We start from the raw sequence: 18,013 nt of genomic DNA, 5'->3' as shown, positions 1-18,013 counted from the left end.
CTCTTGAAATTTAGTCATTTTATATTATGTTGTAGTAACTTCATACACTAAAATTTTATAAGCCTCACTCGCAATCCTCTTGGAAATAGCCTAAAGGATTAAAAGGAAAGGTGAGCAATCAAGGGCAGCACTCTTGCAAAGGTAGTGTCCATGGCTTTGTGAAGTAGATCCTGCTGTTGCAAAGTTTTTCCTTCTGTGGTCAGCTCCATTAGGAGAAATTGCATATGACTTTTTTAGAAAACCCGTCTATTACTGGTTTTAAAACATCTAAAATGTCTAATTTAAGAAAACCTCACAGAGAAGAAATGAACAAATAGCAGATTTAACACTGTTAACCAGTTACTTTTTAATCCCCCTCTATTAGCTAGGGCACAGTGTGTATTCCCCTGGCTTTACTATCAATTCAGTTATAAAAAGGACATTGATGACATGGAAAAGTATCACTTATAGCAACCAAAGTTGCATCAACCATAAAACTGCCCACAAACCGCCCACGGCCATAACGACAGAAACTACAAGCGCAGGACTGCAAAACATGCAAAGAATCAAACTAAATACTGCAGTAAGATACTTCCCTTCCAGCAGGAAAGAGCAGCAACTTCAATAATAGTCAAACGCACAAACAATAAACATATATCAACTCAACTCAACAAAAAGACAAATATGGCATCAATTCAGCTCGAAAACAGAGACCTGTGGCAGGGAGAGATCTCCTCGAACGTGATGTACTATCTCTGCTAGTAAGCTATAAGCCAGTGGCCTCAATGTTTCATAGCAGGCCCGTCCAGTCCCAACAAGAACCCTAAGAAAGCACAAACAGAAGACAGACTAATTATATAAATAGGAAAAAAAATAGCTAAGCAATGGTCTTATGTGGGTGCACAACACCTTCTGTATGTTTTAAGTACAAAAATTACATAAAATGATGTCAATGAAATAACCAACTGTATTAGAAAGTAAAGCCGTAAAATACTTGGTTCAAATAATACCTCTCTTCCAACAATGTGTCAATCAAAGGAAATAGACCCCTCTTAAAATCTGTTCCAAGAACATGTTTCAGGGCTACCAGCAATTCCTGCGTTAGCAATGCACAATTACATTCAACTTGAAAAGATTAAATAAGGGAAACAAAGCATCGAATTACAAATGACAATATAAAGTTAAGAGCACACACCTTCCGAATGGAGACAGAGTCAGAACAGGTAACGAGCAAGTTAACAATACTTTTACAAATGCTCTCCTCATACTGCCTGATATAGTCAGCAAAACTCTTCAGGAGGTATGTCAAAAAAGAAACAGTCTGCGGCCATGGAAAAAGACATTACCATCTATCTGAATAATCCATACCATATAATGCAATTAAATATTTGCCAAGAATTAAATAGGGGCAACATTTACAAACTATCCACTCAGTCTCACACAATGCTTCATGAATTCATTTCTTGCTAACAGATAGAGATTACTACTAGAAATTTCCTTATGTTCCATCATTTTTTGAAAAGATATACCTCAGTTTTTTTATGTCCACTCACTTTGTAGATAAACAATCTAAGAAATTGTTAAGAATGTGAGTGGGTGTATGATAAAGTAAGAGAGAAAATGTAAAAAGGTGGGTTTGTGTAAGAAAAAAGTGAATAAAGTGAGAGAGAGAGAGAGAGAGGGAGAGAGTACAAAAAGGTGTAATTATTGTGGGGTTGAAGGAGTAGGATGATAAAAGAAAAATGACATAAATAGAATAAAGCAAAATGAGAAGAACATAAAATAAAAATAAAAAAAATAGGGACTAAAATGGAAAGTGACTAGTGAGTAGAACAAAAAAGAACAGAGGGAGTACAAAGGAATTAACCTAACTTTTGCTAGTCTTAGAAACATAATCCCAACTTTAAATTAGCAAATAACATTCCAACATTGGAGGTATCTTCTCAAAACAATCCCAATACTAACAGTATTAAACATTTTTTTATGAAAAAAAATGCTTATTTCGATAGCAAAAAATAGTTTTACATTATTTTCAAAATTTAGCTGATAATCTACCAGTGATAGTTGAAGGCTGTAATGAAAAGATATGCATAGACAGGAATATTTCTATGTACATTGCAGCATCCATGCTCTGGTAAGGCAATGAGAGAAGATCTCTACAATAGATTACAGGAAATGAAGACATATTCAAGAAAGATGTTGATTAGTACGCATTGTTCTAGCTAATATTGAAGAGATGGCCCTTGATAGAAAATAGTTCCAGTCTAGGATCCATTTAGGGATACAGATTGCAATCACAATTGCTGTCTTGATAATGTTTTAGGGATTTGTCAAAAGTGTCATATCAAGGGAAAACTCATTACATTGATTTGCATGAAATGTAAAGTTCAAAGTTTTATTCCTATTCTTGTTTAATTAAGTACTTCTTGAGTTGTAGGAGAGACATTACTTCTAGCATATCTTTTTAATCATGGTGAAATGAGAGGTTTCAATTTCTAAACATCTCTTGCTAAAAAATGATCTAGGCTTTAAAGAATTTAAGAAATGAAACGCAGATTTACAAGTCAGCTTTGACTGTAAGACTGTAAAGGAATTTATGAATTTAAAAAATGGTCAATGAGGATGTAAGACTGTAAGGGACTTGACTGTTTCTTGAGGAAACAGCTTTGTCATGTCATAGTGTTAAGTTCTCCTTTTTCTGGATGATGTAAATAATAACATAAATGCTTATTGATAAGGTGTTCTGTCACGTCATAGTGTTAGCTTAAGGTTTTTGTTTTGATTTATAGATCGCATTGATAAGGTGTTCTGTCATCCTGTGGGCTTGATCATTTTACTCTGCCTTTTGTCGTAAGGGATATCTTTTTCATAGTATTCCTTATTAGTCATCAACACTACCTAGTAGCCTTTTGCACTACATGCATTTCATGCTTTTCTAAGCAGACATTTCATAACCCTGAAAGGAACGTCCTAAGCAAATTGTTCTCTTTCTGATTCTATCGCTTACATCACAAAATTTTACACAGAACAAAAGTGAAAATTAATATGATATTTAATGAGGAGTAAATTTTAGCAGAAATACAGCCCAATTTGATGATACGTGCAGTTGTTAGTGCCTCATCTAGTGTAATTACCACTAACTAATAATTAATGTTACGAAATACTACTCTAACGAGTAAGTTACACGAACTATTAATTCAGTTAAACTGCTTTCAAAATGTGACTATTCGCACAGAAATATCATGGCTCCAAAGTACCATAACCTAGTTCCAAAAAAAAACAAGCAATTGCGTGAAAATAAACCATCTATCACCATCAATAATATTCCATTTACTGCATCTTAAAAATCAACTTCACCCCGAGTTAAAAAGGGGATCAACAATCATCAAATGTCAAACAGCTGAGAGTGGCAAGGAAAACTCTACCATCAAGCTTTTCAAGGGCAACAAATATGGAAAGCTTACCTTAACTTGTGCGCCCTTTAATTCGATAAACTGAGTCTTTAAATGGGGAGGCACCTTCTCGGGACCAGGAACAGAGATAGCCCCCACCATAAGTGGCAACAAATTAGGGATATTAGTCTGAACAAGCCGACTATATAATTGGAACAAAAACATGACCACCAACGGACTCTCAGTAACAATTTTAAATGACCTTGTACTGGGATTTAGCTGGCCAGATCCATGATAACCAGTAGCAGCACCACTAAGCCCGCTGCTGCTGGAAGGAGTCAACTGATCAGACGTATCCATTGGCTTAATATCATCTCCACCTCCAGGCGTGCCAATAGGGGGAACGGCTACCATTGCACCCCCATTATCAAAGAAATGGCTCACTGTCAAACTAAAATTATGGTATATTTTACACACAAAGTCGAGAAACGGCTGTACTTCAGCCTCAAGTGTAGGCCGGAAATTCCTAAGCAAGTCAAAAATAATTCGAATACAGATCAATCCATTTTCTTCATTGTCAGTAGTGAGCACTTGCATTGCAACCTTTAACAGGTCCTGAACAAAGGGTCGAAGAACTTCACTATGCGGCAAACGGTTTAAAATCTCAACCACAATGTTACGGAGCTTATGTTCAGGGTTATCAGTGAACTGTGGCTTTGTTATCTGAAGAAGAATCACCGAGAACGCCCGAAAGTAATATTTTAAGAAATTCAAGTACTCAGCCGTGTGTGCTATCTCTAGACTATCCCGTACCTCCATCGCCATCTGTAGTCTTGTTTGTATTGCTATCATGATCCCAAAAAACAAAAGGAGAACAAATCAAGTTGGTCTCTTTCGAATAACATAAAAAATGTATCATAACACAAACAAAATGTAAATGTACAATAAAAATATAGACTCCTATCAATTCAATACCACAGCCCTACATTCGAGGGGCGGGGACGAGGCACAAAGTAATGCTTGGAACAAATTATAACCAAATCAATATCATAGCAAAAATGAGCTCTAGAATTACAGTGATATACAGCTCTTTAATCAGTTCGATCTCATACCGCTACCCCGGCACACGAAACATCCCAAACAGAAATGGCACATAAGAAAAACGAGTACATAATTCAATCAAATACTCCCATAGCTTCAACTGACATTATTATGATAAAAAAAATAAAATTAAAAAAAAAATGCACATCAAAACACGAAAACAAAATCAACTAAGCAAGCAAATTATACCACAATCAAAAGCAATTAAAAACAAAATGAGAAGATTAGAGAAATTACGAAGGTCATGGTCGATGAGAAGATTAGAATGCTGCTCGAAATTCTGAATTGGACTCATGGCGGGAAAATAATTTAGGGAAAAACCCTAAAAAAATTCTCAGAAAAATCTGATGAAATATTTCTAGGGTTTAACACTCTGAATCAATTTGACTTCAGAGTGACCCTAGGATAAACCCAGCACAAATAAGACTGCGTTTGAAACGCCGAATTTGTGAATTTTGATTTCTGAGACAAATTTCTCTGCTTTCAAGATGATTTTTTTTGTTGAATTTGAGGGGAAAATTAGGTCAAGAAGATTGAAAAACTGATAATTAGTTTAATTTAAGGAGTTTTTGGTTGTAGAAATCACACTCAGTTTCTCTCTCCTCGTATAATTTGTTTGTTTTTCTGAAACGAGGTTTTGATGTCCCAAACTCGGGAGTTGAGTTGGAGAAGAGTTTTCAGGGACTGACAGTTCGATTTCTTTTATAGTCCTTCATTTTTATTGGTTTTTTTTTTTTTTTTTTAACAGGATTATTGGATTTTATTATGAGTGAGTAATTATTTAAATGTTAAAACCAACAATAAAACGAATAAAGGCTTATTTTATTCATTTGATTTTTGTTGAAGAAATTATATTAGATTTTCGTATTAAAAAAAAAAGAAAAAAAAAAGAGGAAATTAAATTAGATTGGTTTGAATTTAGATTATTTTATCTATCAAAACTTATTTTTTAATTCTCTATTTTTATTTTTTATTTTTTGAAAACAAACGGAGCATTCAATTAATTAATAAAAAGAGAATCCGACAAAACATAAGGACTAACCTCACACGGACAATGGTTAACCCATACTTGTTCTACTCCAAACGGAATTAACTTAGCTAGGTGATGCGCAACATGGTTGCCGACCCTTTTTACATAAGACCAAATAACAAGATCAAAGCAAGAAGTAACGGAGAAAATATCCTCTATTATAGAATCAAGCTCAGTCAAGAAGATAGAAGTTTTCAATAGCTTAAAAACAATGGAGAGGTTGTCATACATCAAATTTCATTAAATAAAGCCATACAGCAACAAATAACGATAATGGAAACGAATTTAACAAAATCAAACAAGAATTGAACGGGGAAGAGCTAAGAATCTAAATAAATATATATAACAATTCGGCACCTATTCGATTCGTTATTTCATACAACTTTTTAAGTAGATTGACTAGATCCATCTAGGGCTGTCCATCGGTCCAAGAACGGACCGACCCGGATTGAACTAAAGACCAAAAAATATAATTTTAAGAACCGAAGACCGGACCGATTAAGCTAGGACCAAACCCGGACCGGACCGAAAGAATCGGTCCAAAACTCGGACCGGGCCGCTTTGGACCGATTTAAGAATTTTTTTAAAAACAATACTAAATTTTTAATAAAAGTTATGGAAAACACGAAAAAAGTAAAGGAAAAATAATATTTTAATGTCATTTTTACGTCTTTTTTTGTATGTTTATTACAAAAAAACTTATAAAGTTAAAGTTTTCTAAGTTTATTAAGGATAATTTTAACCATTATTTAAGGTTTCACGCATATTTTTAATAAAAAAATCGGTCCGGTCCAAGACCAATTTTTATAGGGTTTTGGACCGGACCGGAGATCGGAAAAATGAATTTCAAGACCCGAATATCGGACCGATTAATTCGATCCGGTCCGGGTTCGGTCCGAGGTGGTCCGGACCGATTTATGAACACCCCTAGATCCATCGCCGCTTCGTAATTTTGTGAGAAAAAAAAAATTATTGTGCTTGTTTCGTAACTCGAATCCGAGCAATAATCAATAGTAGATTAGTAGCCCCATACAACTTCAAAACCAAATTAAACAAAAATAAAACCTTGTCTTTCGAAAAAGATCGAAAAACCTTGCCTTTCAAAAGAGATCGAAAAAATCTTGTCTTTCGAGGGAGACATTATTATAACCTAAGAAATAAAAAGCTTAAAAGAAAGATTAGGGCTTTCTACCAGTGAAATCCGATGGAAGTCCCTTTAAAATTAACAAAGGATGCAAGAGTTTAGAAGAGAAAAGAGAAATAAGGTTTATTATATTTGTTCTTTATAATTATTAACTTTTAGTGATTTAAAAACTTATTGAATTGAAATTATTTTTGTTGAACTTAATTTTTTAAAATTATGTGTCTACAATTTATATACATGATCATAGCAAATAATTGAAAATTATCTTAAAGAGTAAATTATTAAAACAAATATTACAATTATGTGGATCGTGGAGCCATAGTTCACCCTTTACTCAAAAAATACAAGGTTAGCCTAAGGAAAATTATATTTTTTTAAAAAAAGTTCTAAAATGGGTCTCTTTCAAATAAACGAACATGTAGTTGAAAATTTGTGATGTGAAAGGACCTAACTCGGTTTTTGCTTCATCTAGATTAAATATTGTACCTTAGGTAAAAGACATACTTTTTCACAAAGTATATAGCTACTCATTTTTTCTTAACTACCATAAACATGATTATTAATATTTATTTGTAGTAAAATAAAGCATAGATTAATTCCAATGCAAGAGCATCTAAATGTTATTCATCCCTGATCAATTATAATGCAATTATTAATTCGTTAGTATTCCTTAGATTCGTTTTCTTAAATTAAGAAGCAACTTTGAAGCAACTTTATTTATTTTTTATTTTTAAAACCATCACATTCATTGGAAATGAACCAAAAGATTTGTTAAGTATTTCTCCCTCCAATTTTTTCTTCCATTAATGGCCTCCACAGGTGAGTAATAGGTCATGCTTGGTACTTTCACAATGGACATGCTTGGTAATAGCTTGTAGTTGATTGAAATAGTGGGTTGTAAAAAAAATTTGACTAATTGGTTGTATTAGTTGATTTGACTAGCTAGTTCATTTTTCCCTAAAAATCATTGAAATTACAAGGTAAAGAAAAAGATACTCCTTCCGCTTTTTTTAAGTGTAACACTTCAACCAAAACATGATTGAAATTACAAGAGTAAGTTGCCAAAATAGAAGTAACACTCAAAAAACAAAGTGAGTAATAACTTCCCTTCAACTGATGTACTCCAAGTCTCCAATTGTTGTATCTAATTTTTACATGCACACATGGCCTTGCTTAATTTGAGAGCTAGTAACCTCACACAAGTCCTCTTGGTAGTTGTTACCACATCCTAAACTCCCTGCCTCCTGGGTAAGAGATGAGAATCGACTTGCCACAGAGAGAGAGAGAGAGAGAGAGAGAGAGAGAGAGAGAGAGAGAGAGAGAGAGAGAGAGGAGTAAGCCATATACTGTATATTCATATGGAGGCAAAAGATACTAACACACAATTAATACAGAAAATTGCCAAGCATCAAGTTAACTGTAAAAAAATGGATTGTGATCACAAGATGTATTATACACAGGCCGAATATATCTGTTCCCCAAACAAGGACATGTGAAAGCTCAGTTTAATTCAATCATCAATCCATAACGAGCAGCTTGCAGGCTATTCGTCTACAACAAAATCAAATCACTCGAGTTTCTCCAATTCACCCATCCTCTCAATGATAGCCTGCAATATAACAGTTTGAATTTTTAAACTTTCAGAAGAGGAGATTCAAGCTACCATTATTCATTCAGCAAGCTTTGGGCAAAGCAAAATCGTGAGTTAAAAGACTCGATACATGAAGTGATAAAATGTATTGTAAGGTGTTAGACGGAAGGGAAACAGATAGTCAGATAGAGGCCTCAGCTAAGAAGCCAAAAAAAAATGAACAAGAAAATGAAGCAGTAAGGGTAAGACACTCACCTTCTTACTCGTTTCCTGAAGCTCTCCAGCAAGGATAAACTCATCAAGAATCAGGTAAACCTATACATAAATTAAAAGAGGTAATTAAAAAATCACACATCACTGAACAAACACAAGTACAAAACCTAGAGAACTATATCAGATTATAGAGCTGTGTAATTTAAGATATACTCAATTTACATGGGACTATGGATGGAAGGTACTTTACTAATGTGCACTGGCCATGTGCTCAAATAAACACCAGAGGTTGAATACTTGATCAGATAAATGATAGTAGTAATACGAATTTTCTGAACTAAGAAGAGACAGACCAGAGGCTTGCCAAGAAGCAGAAGCCCCTAAAATTGATTAGTGCCAACAACTCAACAAGTTGTAAGCAACAATAAGGTTCACAATCTTCACATAGATAAATTCTCAAGTCAATTGGATATCAGAGCATATAAAATCATGTACCATCACCTTATTGGAGAACACAAACATACAATTTTGGTATGATACCTAATCATTCAAGGCATGAACAATCGCAAAAGCAGAAAATTTGCTTCCCATAAACTTTAGTGATAAAGATGGAATAAATAAAACTTTTTAATTAAGATGAAACATGACAGAAAAAGATATTGACAAATATAACACAGACCTTGTGAAAATTGAAGACTAAATCCAGCTCACAAACATTGCTGAAAAAGTGGTCCAGTATCTCCACAAAGAGATGAATGCACTCCAGGTATGCTAACTCATTATCAGTGATGTCAACACACATGGAGAAAAATAACCCAGCATAACGCCTGTAGATAACCTTGTGCGTGCGAAACTGAGAATATAGTAACAATAAGTCAAAATGCCAATGTGCATGTTATGACTAGTATAACAATCTCGTGAATTAACCTGAAAGCTTAAATGAAATGAAGAATGAGGCAACCAAATGTGTAGACTAAGGTGAGTAATATTTAGAAAATTAGCAGGGATACCACAATCCAATTATTTCTAGCCCATAACTAGCAAGAGTGTAGAGGGGAAGACAATTTCATTTTGTATAACAAAGAATAGCAAGGACACCAAAGGAGTGCCAATTAACAACTAAAAAAAGGGTCAGACAAGTTTCATGCCCAAAGGCCAAAACTCTAGTAATTCTGTCATTAACAAAGCTCATGCATGACTTTATCTACAAAACCAAGGAATTACAACTGATATTCTTGATGAAGTGATTGGCCCTGCTTTGAAAAATTCCCCATACTTAACACTTTGATGGTGATCCCTACACTCCAACCTCTCTCTAGATGTAAAGAAGGGTTGTGTTTCACGTAAGATGATGGAGAGGAAAAAAAATGCTTTTGGGGTGTCTTTACATCATGAATGAAGGATAGAACATCTGAGAAACACCCCCTTGGCTGATATGCTTTTAATTGGCTTCCAAACACACTAAATACAAATTTCGCATTGCTTTGATGTTCTGCATTGCAATACAAATGTCACTTCTCATGTGCTGTCAACTGTCAAGGTAGTGCCAAAGTCCCAATCTTTGTGTACAGCCTAGGTGGACCATGTCATGTGGATACTATCTGGATCAGTCAAAAATACATAATCTCTAGAAACACTTACCCTACAAAACTTTGCAAGACATAACGGCACATTGCCAAGGCTATGCAATGATGATCCAACTCACCTAACATCAAGCAATATTTGCGAGATTAATTGTGGTATGTCACTTTTCTTGCTATGAAGCAATAAGCTAGAAAGTTAAGGGATTGCCTTTTATAAGGACTCCAGTAGTGTGAATACACTGAAAAAATGGGTTTAACTAACACTACCTAATTCTCCAACCATCATTTTTAAATAAAATCAACTCTTAACATCTTGCTCCCTCCCCACAAAGACAGATTAAAGCATTTCAGAACTAGCCTCACTTCCGTTGCAGAAGAAATATAGGATGTAGTCAAAACTCACAAGAACTAGAGATTCGACCAAGTTTACTTTCCTAAACAATTCAGCACCAAAAAACCATAATTTAGCTTGCCATCCATAACTTAGGAGTAAACAGTAGGCTACAAAGTCTTATCATATTCGAGTCAAAGATACGACCTCAATACACAACCATACCCTCTCCTCCACCCCGCCCCGCAACAGCAAACTTTTGATTTCTGAAACAATAGGCTTTCTGGAGATTTGATTTCTGGAATTTTTTATTTCTGATTCTTCATCGTTATTTATTCATCTATTTATGATATCACACTCCCAAATCTATCTCCGATCCATCTCAATTTTGCAGATTGAATTTTCTGCTACCAAAGAACAATTTCAATTCATATGTTTATGGTGGTGGAGACTATATTCCCTTCTGAACTTTCTCCTTTATCCAAACAAGGGAGTTAAATTTCTTCCTCCCTCACTTCCCTACCCCTTCCTTCCTAAATTTGTATCCAAATGAGCTGTAAGTATTTTTCGCTCTTCCACTCTTTCTTTATTTGGCACATTTTCACAACTATACTAAGGTTCAACTCAATAAATCATGAAACTCCCACAACTAACCTAAAAAACACCAAAATTTGGACAATGGCAAATTATACTTTTCAAAGCATAACAATTTTCGCTAATTTTACATCCATAATTGATTATTCACTCAAAACATCAAGAAAATTCATACCCAATTTCGCATTTCACAAACTATACTAAACAAATCATATCACAATAGAATGCTCATACAAGTTAAAATCACGGCATTACAATCACAAATTCACAAATAACAATCCTCCAAAAATAAACCTTGAAAAGGGGGAAAACACAAAGGAGACAAACCTCAACAAAATTGGTGAATTTTGGGTCTCTATTTACAACCAATCGATGAACCTGAACATAAATCATACAAAAATAACCCAATTTAAATCAAATTCAACCCCAAATCAAATAAAAAATCAAACAAGTAGAGATGACAAGTGAAGCAAACCTCGTATTCAACTTTATGCTTCTCGGAATCTTCGAGAGGAACATAGTACTTTGCTAAACGCGTCTTTCCTTGTCTGTTCTGTAACAAAATGAATCGGATCTGCCATTTTTTTCCAGAAAAATTAGGGCAAAGAAATACAGAAAATTAAGATCGAGCTGATTAATAAGCAAAAATTTCATTACCATTTTTTTTTTTCTTGTTTGTTGTTGGGAGATCGGAAGAAAACGGTAGGTGAGAGAGAAGAGGTGGACTTTCTAAGTTTTGTTCAACTTTGAATTGTGTAATGCCGGGAAATTAAGGAAGAAATAGGCGCCGGCGACGAGAATTAGTGATGGGGGTAAACGGGTAATTGAGGTGCGGGGTGCAATTATTATTACCGTCAACTCAAATGTGTTATGACCCTGTCATAATTAGTCGATAAATTTTGAAATTGGTGGGGTTCTAGCTTGTGACCTCCAACTTTTCATGAAGTTCATCAAGCATGTTTGGTATATCATATTATATCATATAACTAATATATGAAGCTAAACTTTTAGCCAAGTGAGGAGGTAGCGACACTTGGCGTTTCAACTTTTCGTCAAGTGTCGCGCCACGTTGGATAAATTTAAATAAACTTCGTAAAATAAAAAAGTTAGTTTAGAATTCTTTTTGGATAAAATTGTTAGTTTAGAGTTTTATTTTCGATAAAATACCAATATTTATTATAATTTTATTCAAAAAAATTATTAGATTATAATTCTAAAAAGTTATCATATACCTTTATTTTTTATATAATAATATATTTTAGAGCAAAGGAATTAGTTCAAAGCGTAAAACATCCATTTATAATATATGCTAATCGGTTAAAATGATATACTTCACAACCTAATAAAATTTTATTACTATGTAGACCTGTCAATTAGGGTCGGGTCATAAGTCATGTCGGATTGGGTCACTTTAGGTTACGAGTCAAGAAATGTTCAACCCTTGCCCAAAGTTTTGGGTTTGGGTCAATCCAACGGGCTTTGAACATTTGTTTTATTTATTTCTAATTTTTAATTTTATTTAATGTATTAAATCGAACATTTCCACCAATATTATTATTAGTCATTACATGTCTATTAGATAACAAATTGTCACAAAACCACCTCAATTCCTAACTAATTTTGTATCAATGATATATTTTATAATTTGATATATAGATTAAAAATTTATCTTAAAATTTAATAAACAACCCGGGCATCGCACGGGGCAAAAAAGGCTAAACTTTTAGACAGGTCACGAGGTAGCGACACTTGGCATTCCAACTTTTTGCCAAGTGTTGCGCCACGTTGGATAGATTTAAATAGACTTCATTAGATAAAAAAAGTTAGTTTAGAATTCTATTTGGATAGAATTTTAGGATAAAATTGTTAGTTTAGAGTTTTATTTTTGATAAAATACCAATATTTCAGATGTACAAATAGAATTATAATTTTATTCAAAAAAATTATTAGATTATAATTCTAAAAAATTATCATATAAATTTATTTTTTATATCATAATATTTTTTGGAGCTAAGGAAGTAGTTCAAAGCGTAAAACATACATTTATAATATATACTAATCGTTTAAAATAATATATTTCACAATCTAATAGAATTTTTTTACTACGTTGACCTAACAATTAGGGTCGGGCATGAGTCATCTCGGATTGGGTCACTTCACATTACGAGTCAAGAAATGTTCAACCCTTACCCAAAGTTTTGGGTTTGGGTCAACCCAACGGGCTTTGAACATTTGTTTTATTTAATTTATTTTTTGCTAATTTTTAATTTTTTTAATGTAGTAAATCGAACATTTCCACCAACATTATTATTAGTCATTACATGTCTACTAATCGTCACAAAAGCACATCAATTCCTAACTAATTTTGTATCAATGATATATTTTAAAATTTGATATATAGATTAAAAATTTATCTTAAAATTCAATAAACAATCCGGGCATCGCACGGGGCACAAAATTAGTATATAATATAACAGGTAATTTGTTTATTAAAGTATCCCTAATTCCACAATCCACAATAAGTATTTGACGTAAATTTCAAATTAATTCTTTCTCCAAAGAGCCAAAGAAATGATGGGTAGCAAAAGAGTCAATAGTTGTCTTCAATATCTACCTATGTATGATTTTATTGGTAGAGTTGTAGGTTGCATGTAAAATTAGTAGTAGGTTGTGCCTCGTATTGAGCTTATGAACTTTGGAGTTAGTTAAACTTAGCCCATGAAAACATCGCAATGTCGAAATTTTCAAAAGGTCATGCTAGGCTAGCGTGCCTGATCCAAAATTTTCTAATCCTAGCATGCTTTACCATGTTGTGCCGGGTTATGCCATGCTCTCTCAAATAAAGCAGCCCAGAACTCGTCTAGCCACACAGTAACGTTTCGTGGCTTTACCGTGCTGTGCTTAGAGCTAGGTCAGCCCACTAGCCCAGTGCCGTGTATAGTTGCATGCTTTCCATCTATAAATTTGGTGAAAAGACTTGGACTAGTATAAATATTCAGTATTTACACTTCCATAGTAATGTCAAAATTGTACACAAACTCTACATGAGACAAAATACTAACAAATCAGTTGTGAAAGGAGCAAAGTCCAAATCAAAGGCGGGCCCAAAAGCTATCTAAATCTTATTAATTAGGTAAACCATGTCCACTTTTCACCCCAATTGCTAAGGTTTAAGAGCAATAAGAGGAATCCTTCTCTAACTAATTACGATACTACTCTACAACCACAACCCAAATAACAAGAGTCTAGTGAAGTGGAAGCCAAGAAATGAAGCAGAAGCCACTACTACTAAATCTACTCTCACCCCATTTTATGAACCACTACTATATTAATCATTTCTATTAACAAAGCATAGTTAATATGGCATTATCAACTTAACTTCTCTTTTGTCTTTTTACCAATTAATATCATTGGTATAAAAAAGACTCCATTTGTTTTCATCTTCATTAATTTCCAAATGAAAGTTTTAGTTGACTACCAACTGATACATACATAACACAAGTTGTACACTAATATCAATTGACATAGAGGTCAAGATGGAGAGCGAGCATGGGAGCGTGGTGGTCAAGGGAAGAGCGATCATTGATACACGGCCGCCTTTTCGATCAGTTAAAGAAGCAGTCGCATTGTTTGGGGAGAGGGTGCTAGTTGGGGAGATTTATGCCAAGCAACTCAAAGAGGTTATACATCCTTACTCTTTCCTGTGAGATATAATATGCATGCATATATGCTCGAATTTGTGCAAGCTTAGCATATGTATAGGTAGATTAATTATAAAAAATTTGCATAGTTAATCTATGTAGCCAGGGAAGAATGGGTGGTAATGCCAGTTTAACTATGTTGTTCATATTCTCTTTCGTTTTATTATTTAGAGGTATTACTGGTATGAGTTAAAGTTGTTCAAGACATAATTGATTAAAAATACATAAATTAATTGACAAAAGTAATTCAACAATCTTTCAAAATAATTTATATATTACATACATAAACAAACATTCAACTCCCTCCAATTGGAATTATTGGTCACGTTCTTCCGCCCTTGTATGGTATAATTAAGAATAAATTGTAACGAATTTATACGAAAACCTAAAAATTAGGAGTATATATAATAGTTGTGCACTTTTTTTTTTTTTTTTTTTTTTTTTTTTTTTTTTTTGCTTCCGTCATTTATATTGAATTATGACATTATTAGAAAATCAAAACTCTATACTATTTTAGAAAATGTAACAATTTTTTCCAAATATCTTAAATCATAGTATATAGTACATATTATATACGTGACAATCAATAATGTTAAATGTTTATTAGGATGTATAGAATTAGTATGTATAACATTACATGCTAATATGTTTCAATTCCAACTTGATACATGCTTAAATGTAGATACAACAAGTGCCCAAGAAGGAAGATTTGGAGAAAGAAAAGGTAGAGATTGTATCGGCTGAATTAGAAGAAACAAAGCAAAGTCTACAAAAAGCAAGAGAAGAAGGCAATTACATGGCAAATTGCCTAAAATCACTTAAACAACAACTTGAAGAAACAAAGAGAGAGCTCCATACTTTGAAAGCTGCAAAAGAAGTCGTGAAAGATCATCATCATCATCATCATACAAAAGCAATCAATCCGGAGATTGAAGAGCTTAAATTTGTTGAGATTAATGCTAAAAATAATCATTTTGATAATAATAGTCGCGGTATTAGTTATGATCATCAACAAGAATTATTTCAAAAGAAAAAGTTTGTAACGTTTGCAAGTCCACCTTCTTTAACTAGAGAAATCAAGCAAAATGATGAAAGAACAAGCAAGTTGGGAAGATCTTCTTCTTTTAGGAAGGATGGAAAGAAAAAGCCGGGTGTTGCAATTATGGGATGGCTGTTTTCTAGGAAGAAAACGAGTGATGAAGGTGATCTCGAACGTTCTCCTAAAGTTTGAAGAGCTAGCTAGTAATGAATTTGTATTACCGAGCTATCTCAGTCTATGTTTAGATTTTGCATTATTAGTTAAAATTACACTATCAACGTAATAGTTGATTTAGGCACGCAATGGAATGAATAATTGTAAATTCAATCAAGATTGAAGGATGAAGAAAAATAGTACAGTGTAACGCATACGTACTAGCTCCATATATATCTTTGATTGCTATATCCATTTTGGTTTTCCAAATTTTGTTTATTACTTCGTGCTACTTTAATTTTTTTTTTTTTTTTTTTTTTTAAACCAATCGTGCTATACACCATATACCAATATGATTGGACATTACTTCATTATTCTATGTTCCAATTTCTAAAGAGTATTTCTTTTTGATATCGATAAATTATATTCTCTCTTCTTCAATCAATTATGGAGTATTGAAGTATCAAAGCAGAAAAGCTAAATGGTCTAAATGAGTTGATTTTTTTTTTTTTTTTAAATTTTTTAAATTTTTTTGTAAAAAGCATAGGCATGAAAATAGAAAAATGGAGAAAGTTGCAATGGTAAGTTTGTAACCATGGGACGGACTAAAGGTGGGCATGACTAGGCAGGCACGAGGGTCATTAAGATAAGGTACGAAAATAAGTTGATCTAATACGAGCACAACACGATATGAAAAGTATGTAAGCTGACGTATGTTGTACACGGTCTATAAATTTCAAGAAATAATTCAAAAGGATAATAATAATAAAAAAAAAATTTACTTTTTAAAGAACCAGTCAATTGTAATAAATACGAAGTAAAAGATTAATTGATAATTAAGTAAAATAATCTTGAACCCAAAAATGAAGTATTTACATTTAGGTTTGGTTAGTTGGTTCAGGTAAATTTTGAGACCAAAGGCATCACGTTGTAAATAATATCCGCCTTGATTTATTTGAATGCTTTATTTAAATCCGTAAAATTAACTTGTTTTTATTTAATCCACTTTTCACATTCTTATTTCATATGATTTTTTGGACAACTCTTATTTGATTTGATGATAAAATATTCTCTTAATTATACCAATAACTAACTCTTATTTCATTTGAATGATAAAATATTAATCATTTCTATTAACAAAGTTTAGTTAATATAGCATTATCAACTTAACTTCTCATTTGTCTTTTTACCAATTAATATCATTGGTATAAAAAAGACTTCATTTGTTTTCATCTTCATTAATTTCCAAATTAAAGTTGTAGTTGACTACTATAATTGTTAAATAACATAAGTTGTACACTTATACATCAATTGACATAGAGGTCAGGATGGAGAGCGAGCACAGGGGCGCGTTGGTCAAGGGAAGAGCAATCATTGATACACGGCCGCCTTTCCGATCAGCTAAAGAAGCAATCGCGTTGTTTGGGGAGAGGGTGCTAATCGGGGAGATTTATGCCAAGCAACTCAAAGAGGTTATACATGCTTACTCTTTCTTATGTGATATACTATGCATGCTCGAATATGTTCAATAGATAGCATATAGGTACATTATTAATAAATAAATAAAAGAAAACTGCATGGATCATGTATGTCGTAGCTCGGAAAAGAGTGGATGGTAGTGCCAGTTTAACTATGTTGTTCATATTCAAGTTCGTTTTATTATTACAAGCTAAGCGACACACAAAAATTCGTGTGTGTGAATATATCAGGCTCGATTCTCTGTTTTTTCTTTTCAGATGGAAGGATTTGTTTTTTTTTTCCCTTCAGATGGTAGTTTTTTTTAGGTGGTAGTTTTTTTTGTTTAGATAGTTTTTTTTTTTTTTTTTTTTTAAAAAAAAAAAAAAGAATTGTAGCTTTTTTTTAAAAAAAAAATAAAAAATTGAGAAGGGTATTTTGGGAAAGTGAAATTTATCATCCAAAACCCCCTTTCACTCTATATATAGGATTATTTTTTTTGAAACAGTTTCGTTTTATAATTTAGTGGTATCACTAGTATGAATTAAAGTTATTGTCGAGACACAAATTAATTAAAAATACATAAATTAACTGACAAAAGTCTTTCAATATAATTTTTTTCATAAACAAACATTAATTTCCCTCCAATTCAGCAGCAGCAATCACATCGTAAGGACAGTGATATGCTGGAATTTAGCTTCCAATTT

At 33.1% G+C, this 18,013-nt stretch overlaps 3 protein-coding genes across 4 annotated transcripts in view; 1 reads left to right on the top strand and 2 right to left on the bottom strand.

The window, feature by feature from the left end:
- LOC145562121 (uncharacterized) overlaps window positions 1-5,107 on the bottom strand; it is a 35,556-nt gene extending 30,449 nt beyond the window's left edge. For both annotated transcript variants that reach the window (XM_081622302.1, XM_081622304.1), the window contains exons 1-5: window positions 4,710-5,107; window positions 3,444-4,216; window positions 1,175-1,300; window positions 990-1,075; window positions 694-802 (exon numbers count right to left, since the gene is read on the bottom strand). In XM_081622302.1, coding sequence (XP_081478428.1) covers window positions 694-802; window positions 990-1,075; window positions 1,175-1,300; window positions 3,444-4,216; window positions 4,710-4,767 — 1,152 coding nt within the window. In that variant the 5' untranslated portion in view covers window positions 4,768-5,107. The remainder of the gene's footprint in view (window positions 1-693; window positions 803-989; window positions 1,076-1,174; window positions 1,301-3,443; window positions 4,217-4,709) is intronic.
- Window positions 5,108-8,018: 2,911 nt separating this feature from the next.
- Window positions 8,019-11,791, bottom strand: LOC145563360 (AP-2 complex subunit sigma). Its single transcript, XM_081623806.1, has 6 exons — window positions 11,616-11,791; window positions 11,434-11,532; window positions 11,286-11,336; window positions 9,130-9,303; window positions 8,493-8,552; window positions 8,019-8,255 (listed from the first exon to the last, which is right to left on the bottom strand). The coding sequence occupies exons 1-6, from the start codon at window positions 11,616-11,618 to the stop codon at window positions 8,214-8,216; spliced, it is 429 nt and encodes a 142-aa protein (XP_081479932.1). The 5' UTR covers window positions 11,619-11,791; the 3' UTR covers window positions 8,019-8,213.
- A 2,647-nt stretch (window positions 11,792-14,438) lies between these two features.
- Window positions 14,439-15,988, top strand: LOC145563359 (WEB family protein At2g17940-like). Its single transcript, XM_081623805.1, has 2 exons — window positions 14,439-14,638; window positions 15,342-15,988. The coding sequence occupies exons 1-2, from the start codon at window positions 14,495-14,497 to the stop codon at window positions 15,888-15,890; spliced, it is 693 nt and encodes a 230-aa protein (XP_081479931.1). The 5' UTR covers window positions 14,439-14,494; the 3' UTR covers window positions 15,891-15,988.
- The last annotated feature ends 2,025 nt before the right edge of the window (window positions 15,989-18,013 follow it).

This window comes from Chenopodium album, chromosome 10 (assembly GCF_948465745.1).
Source record: "Chenopodium album chromosome 10, dcCheAlbu1.1, whole genome shotgun sequence".
In the NCBI taxonomy this organism is placed as follows: domain Eukaryota; kingdom Viridiplantae; phylum Streptophyta; class Magnoliopsida; order Caryophyllales; family Amaranthaceae; genus Chenopodium; species Chenopodium album.
Note: the sequence above shows the minus strand (reverse complement) of the source record. Positions and strands in the feature narration are given on the sequence as shown.

Bases quoted from the DNA above. Each gene is read 5' to 3' on its own strand.
- LOC145563360 (XM_081623806.1), bottom strand. The intron at 11,337-11,433 runs GTTTGCTTCACT...ATTTATGTTCAG, and splicing joins AGCATAAAGTTGAATACGAG to GTTCATCGATTGGTTGTAAA. The intron at 8,553-9,129 runs GTCTGTGTTATA...ATTTATGTATAG, and splicing joins TAGTCTTCAATTTTCACAAG to GTTTACCTGATTCTTGATGA.
- LOC145563359 (XM_081623805.1), top strand. From the start codon at position 14,495: ATGGAGAGCGAGCATGGGAGCGTGGTGGTCAAGGGAAGAGCGATCATT. The intron at 14,639-15,341 runs GTTATACATCCT...GCTTAAATGTAG, and splicing joins ATGCCAAGCAACTCAAAGAG to ATACAACAAGTGCCCAAGAA.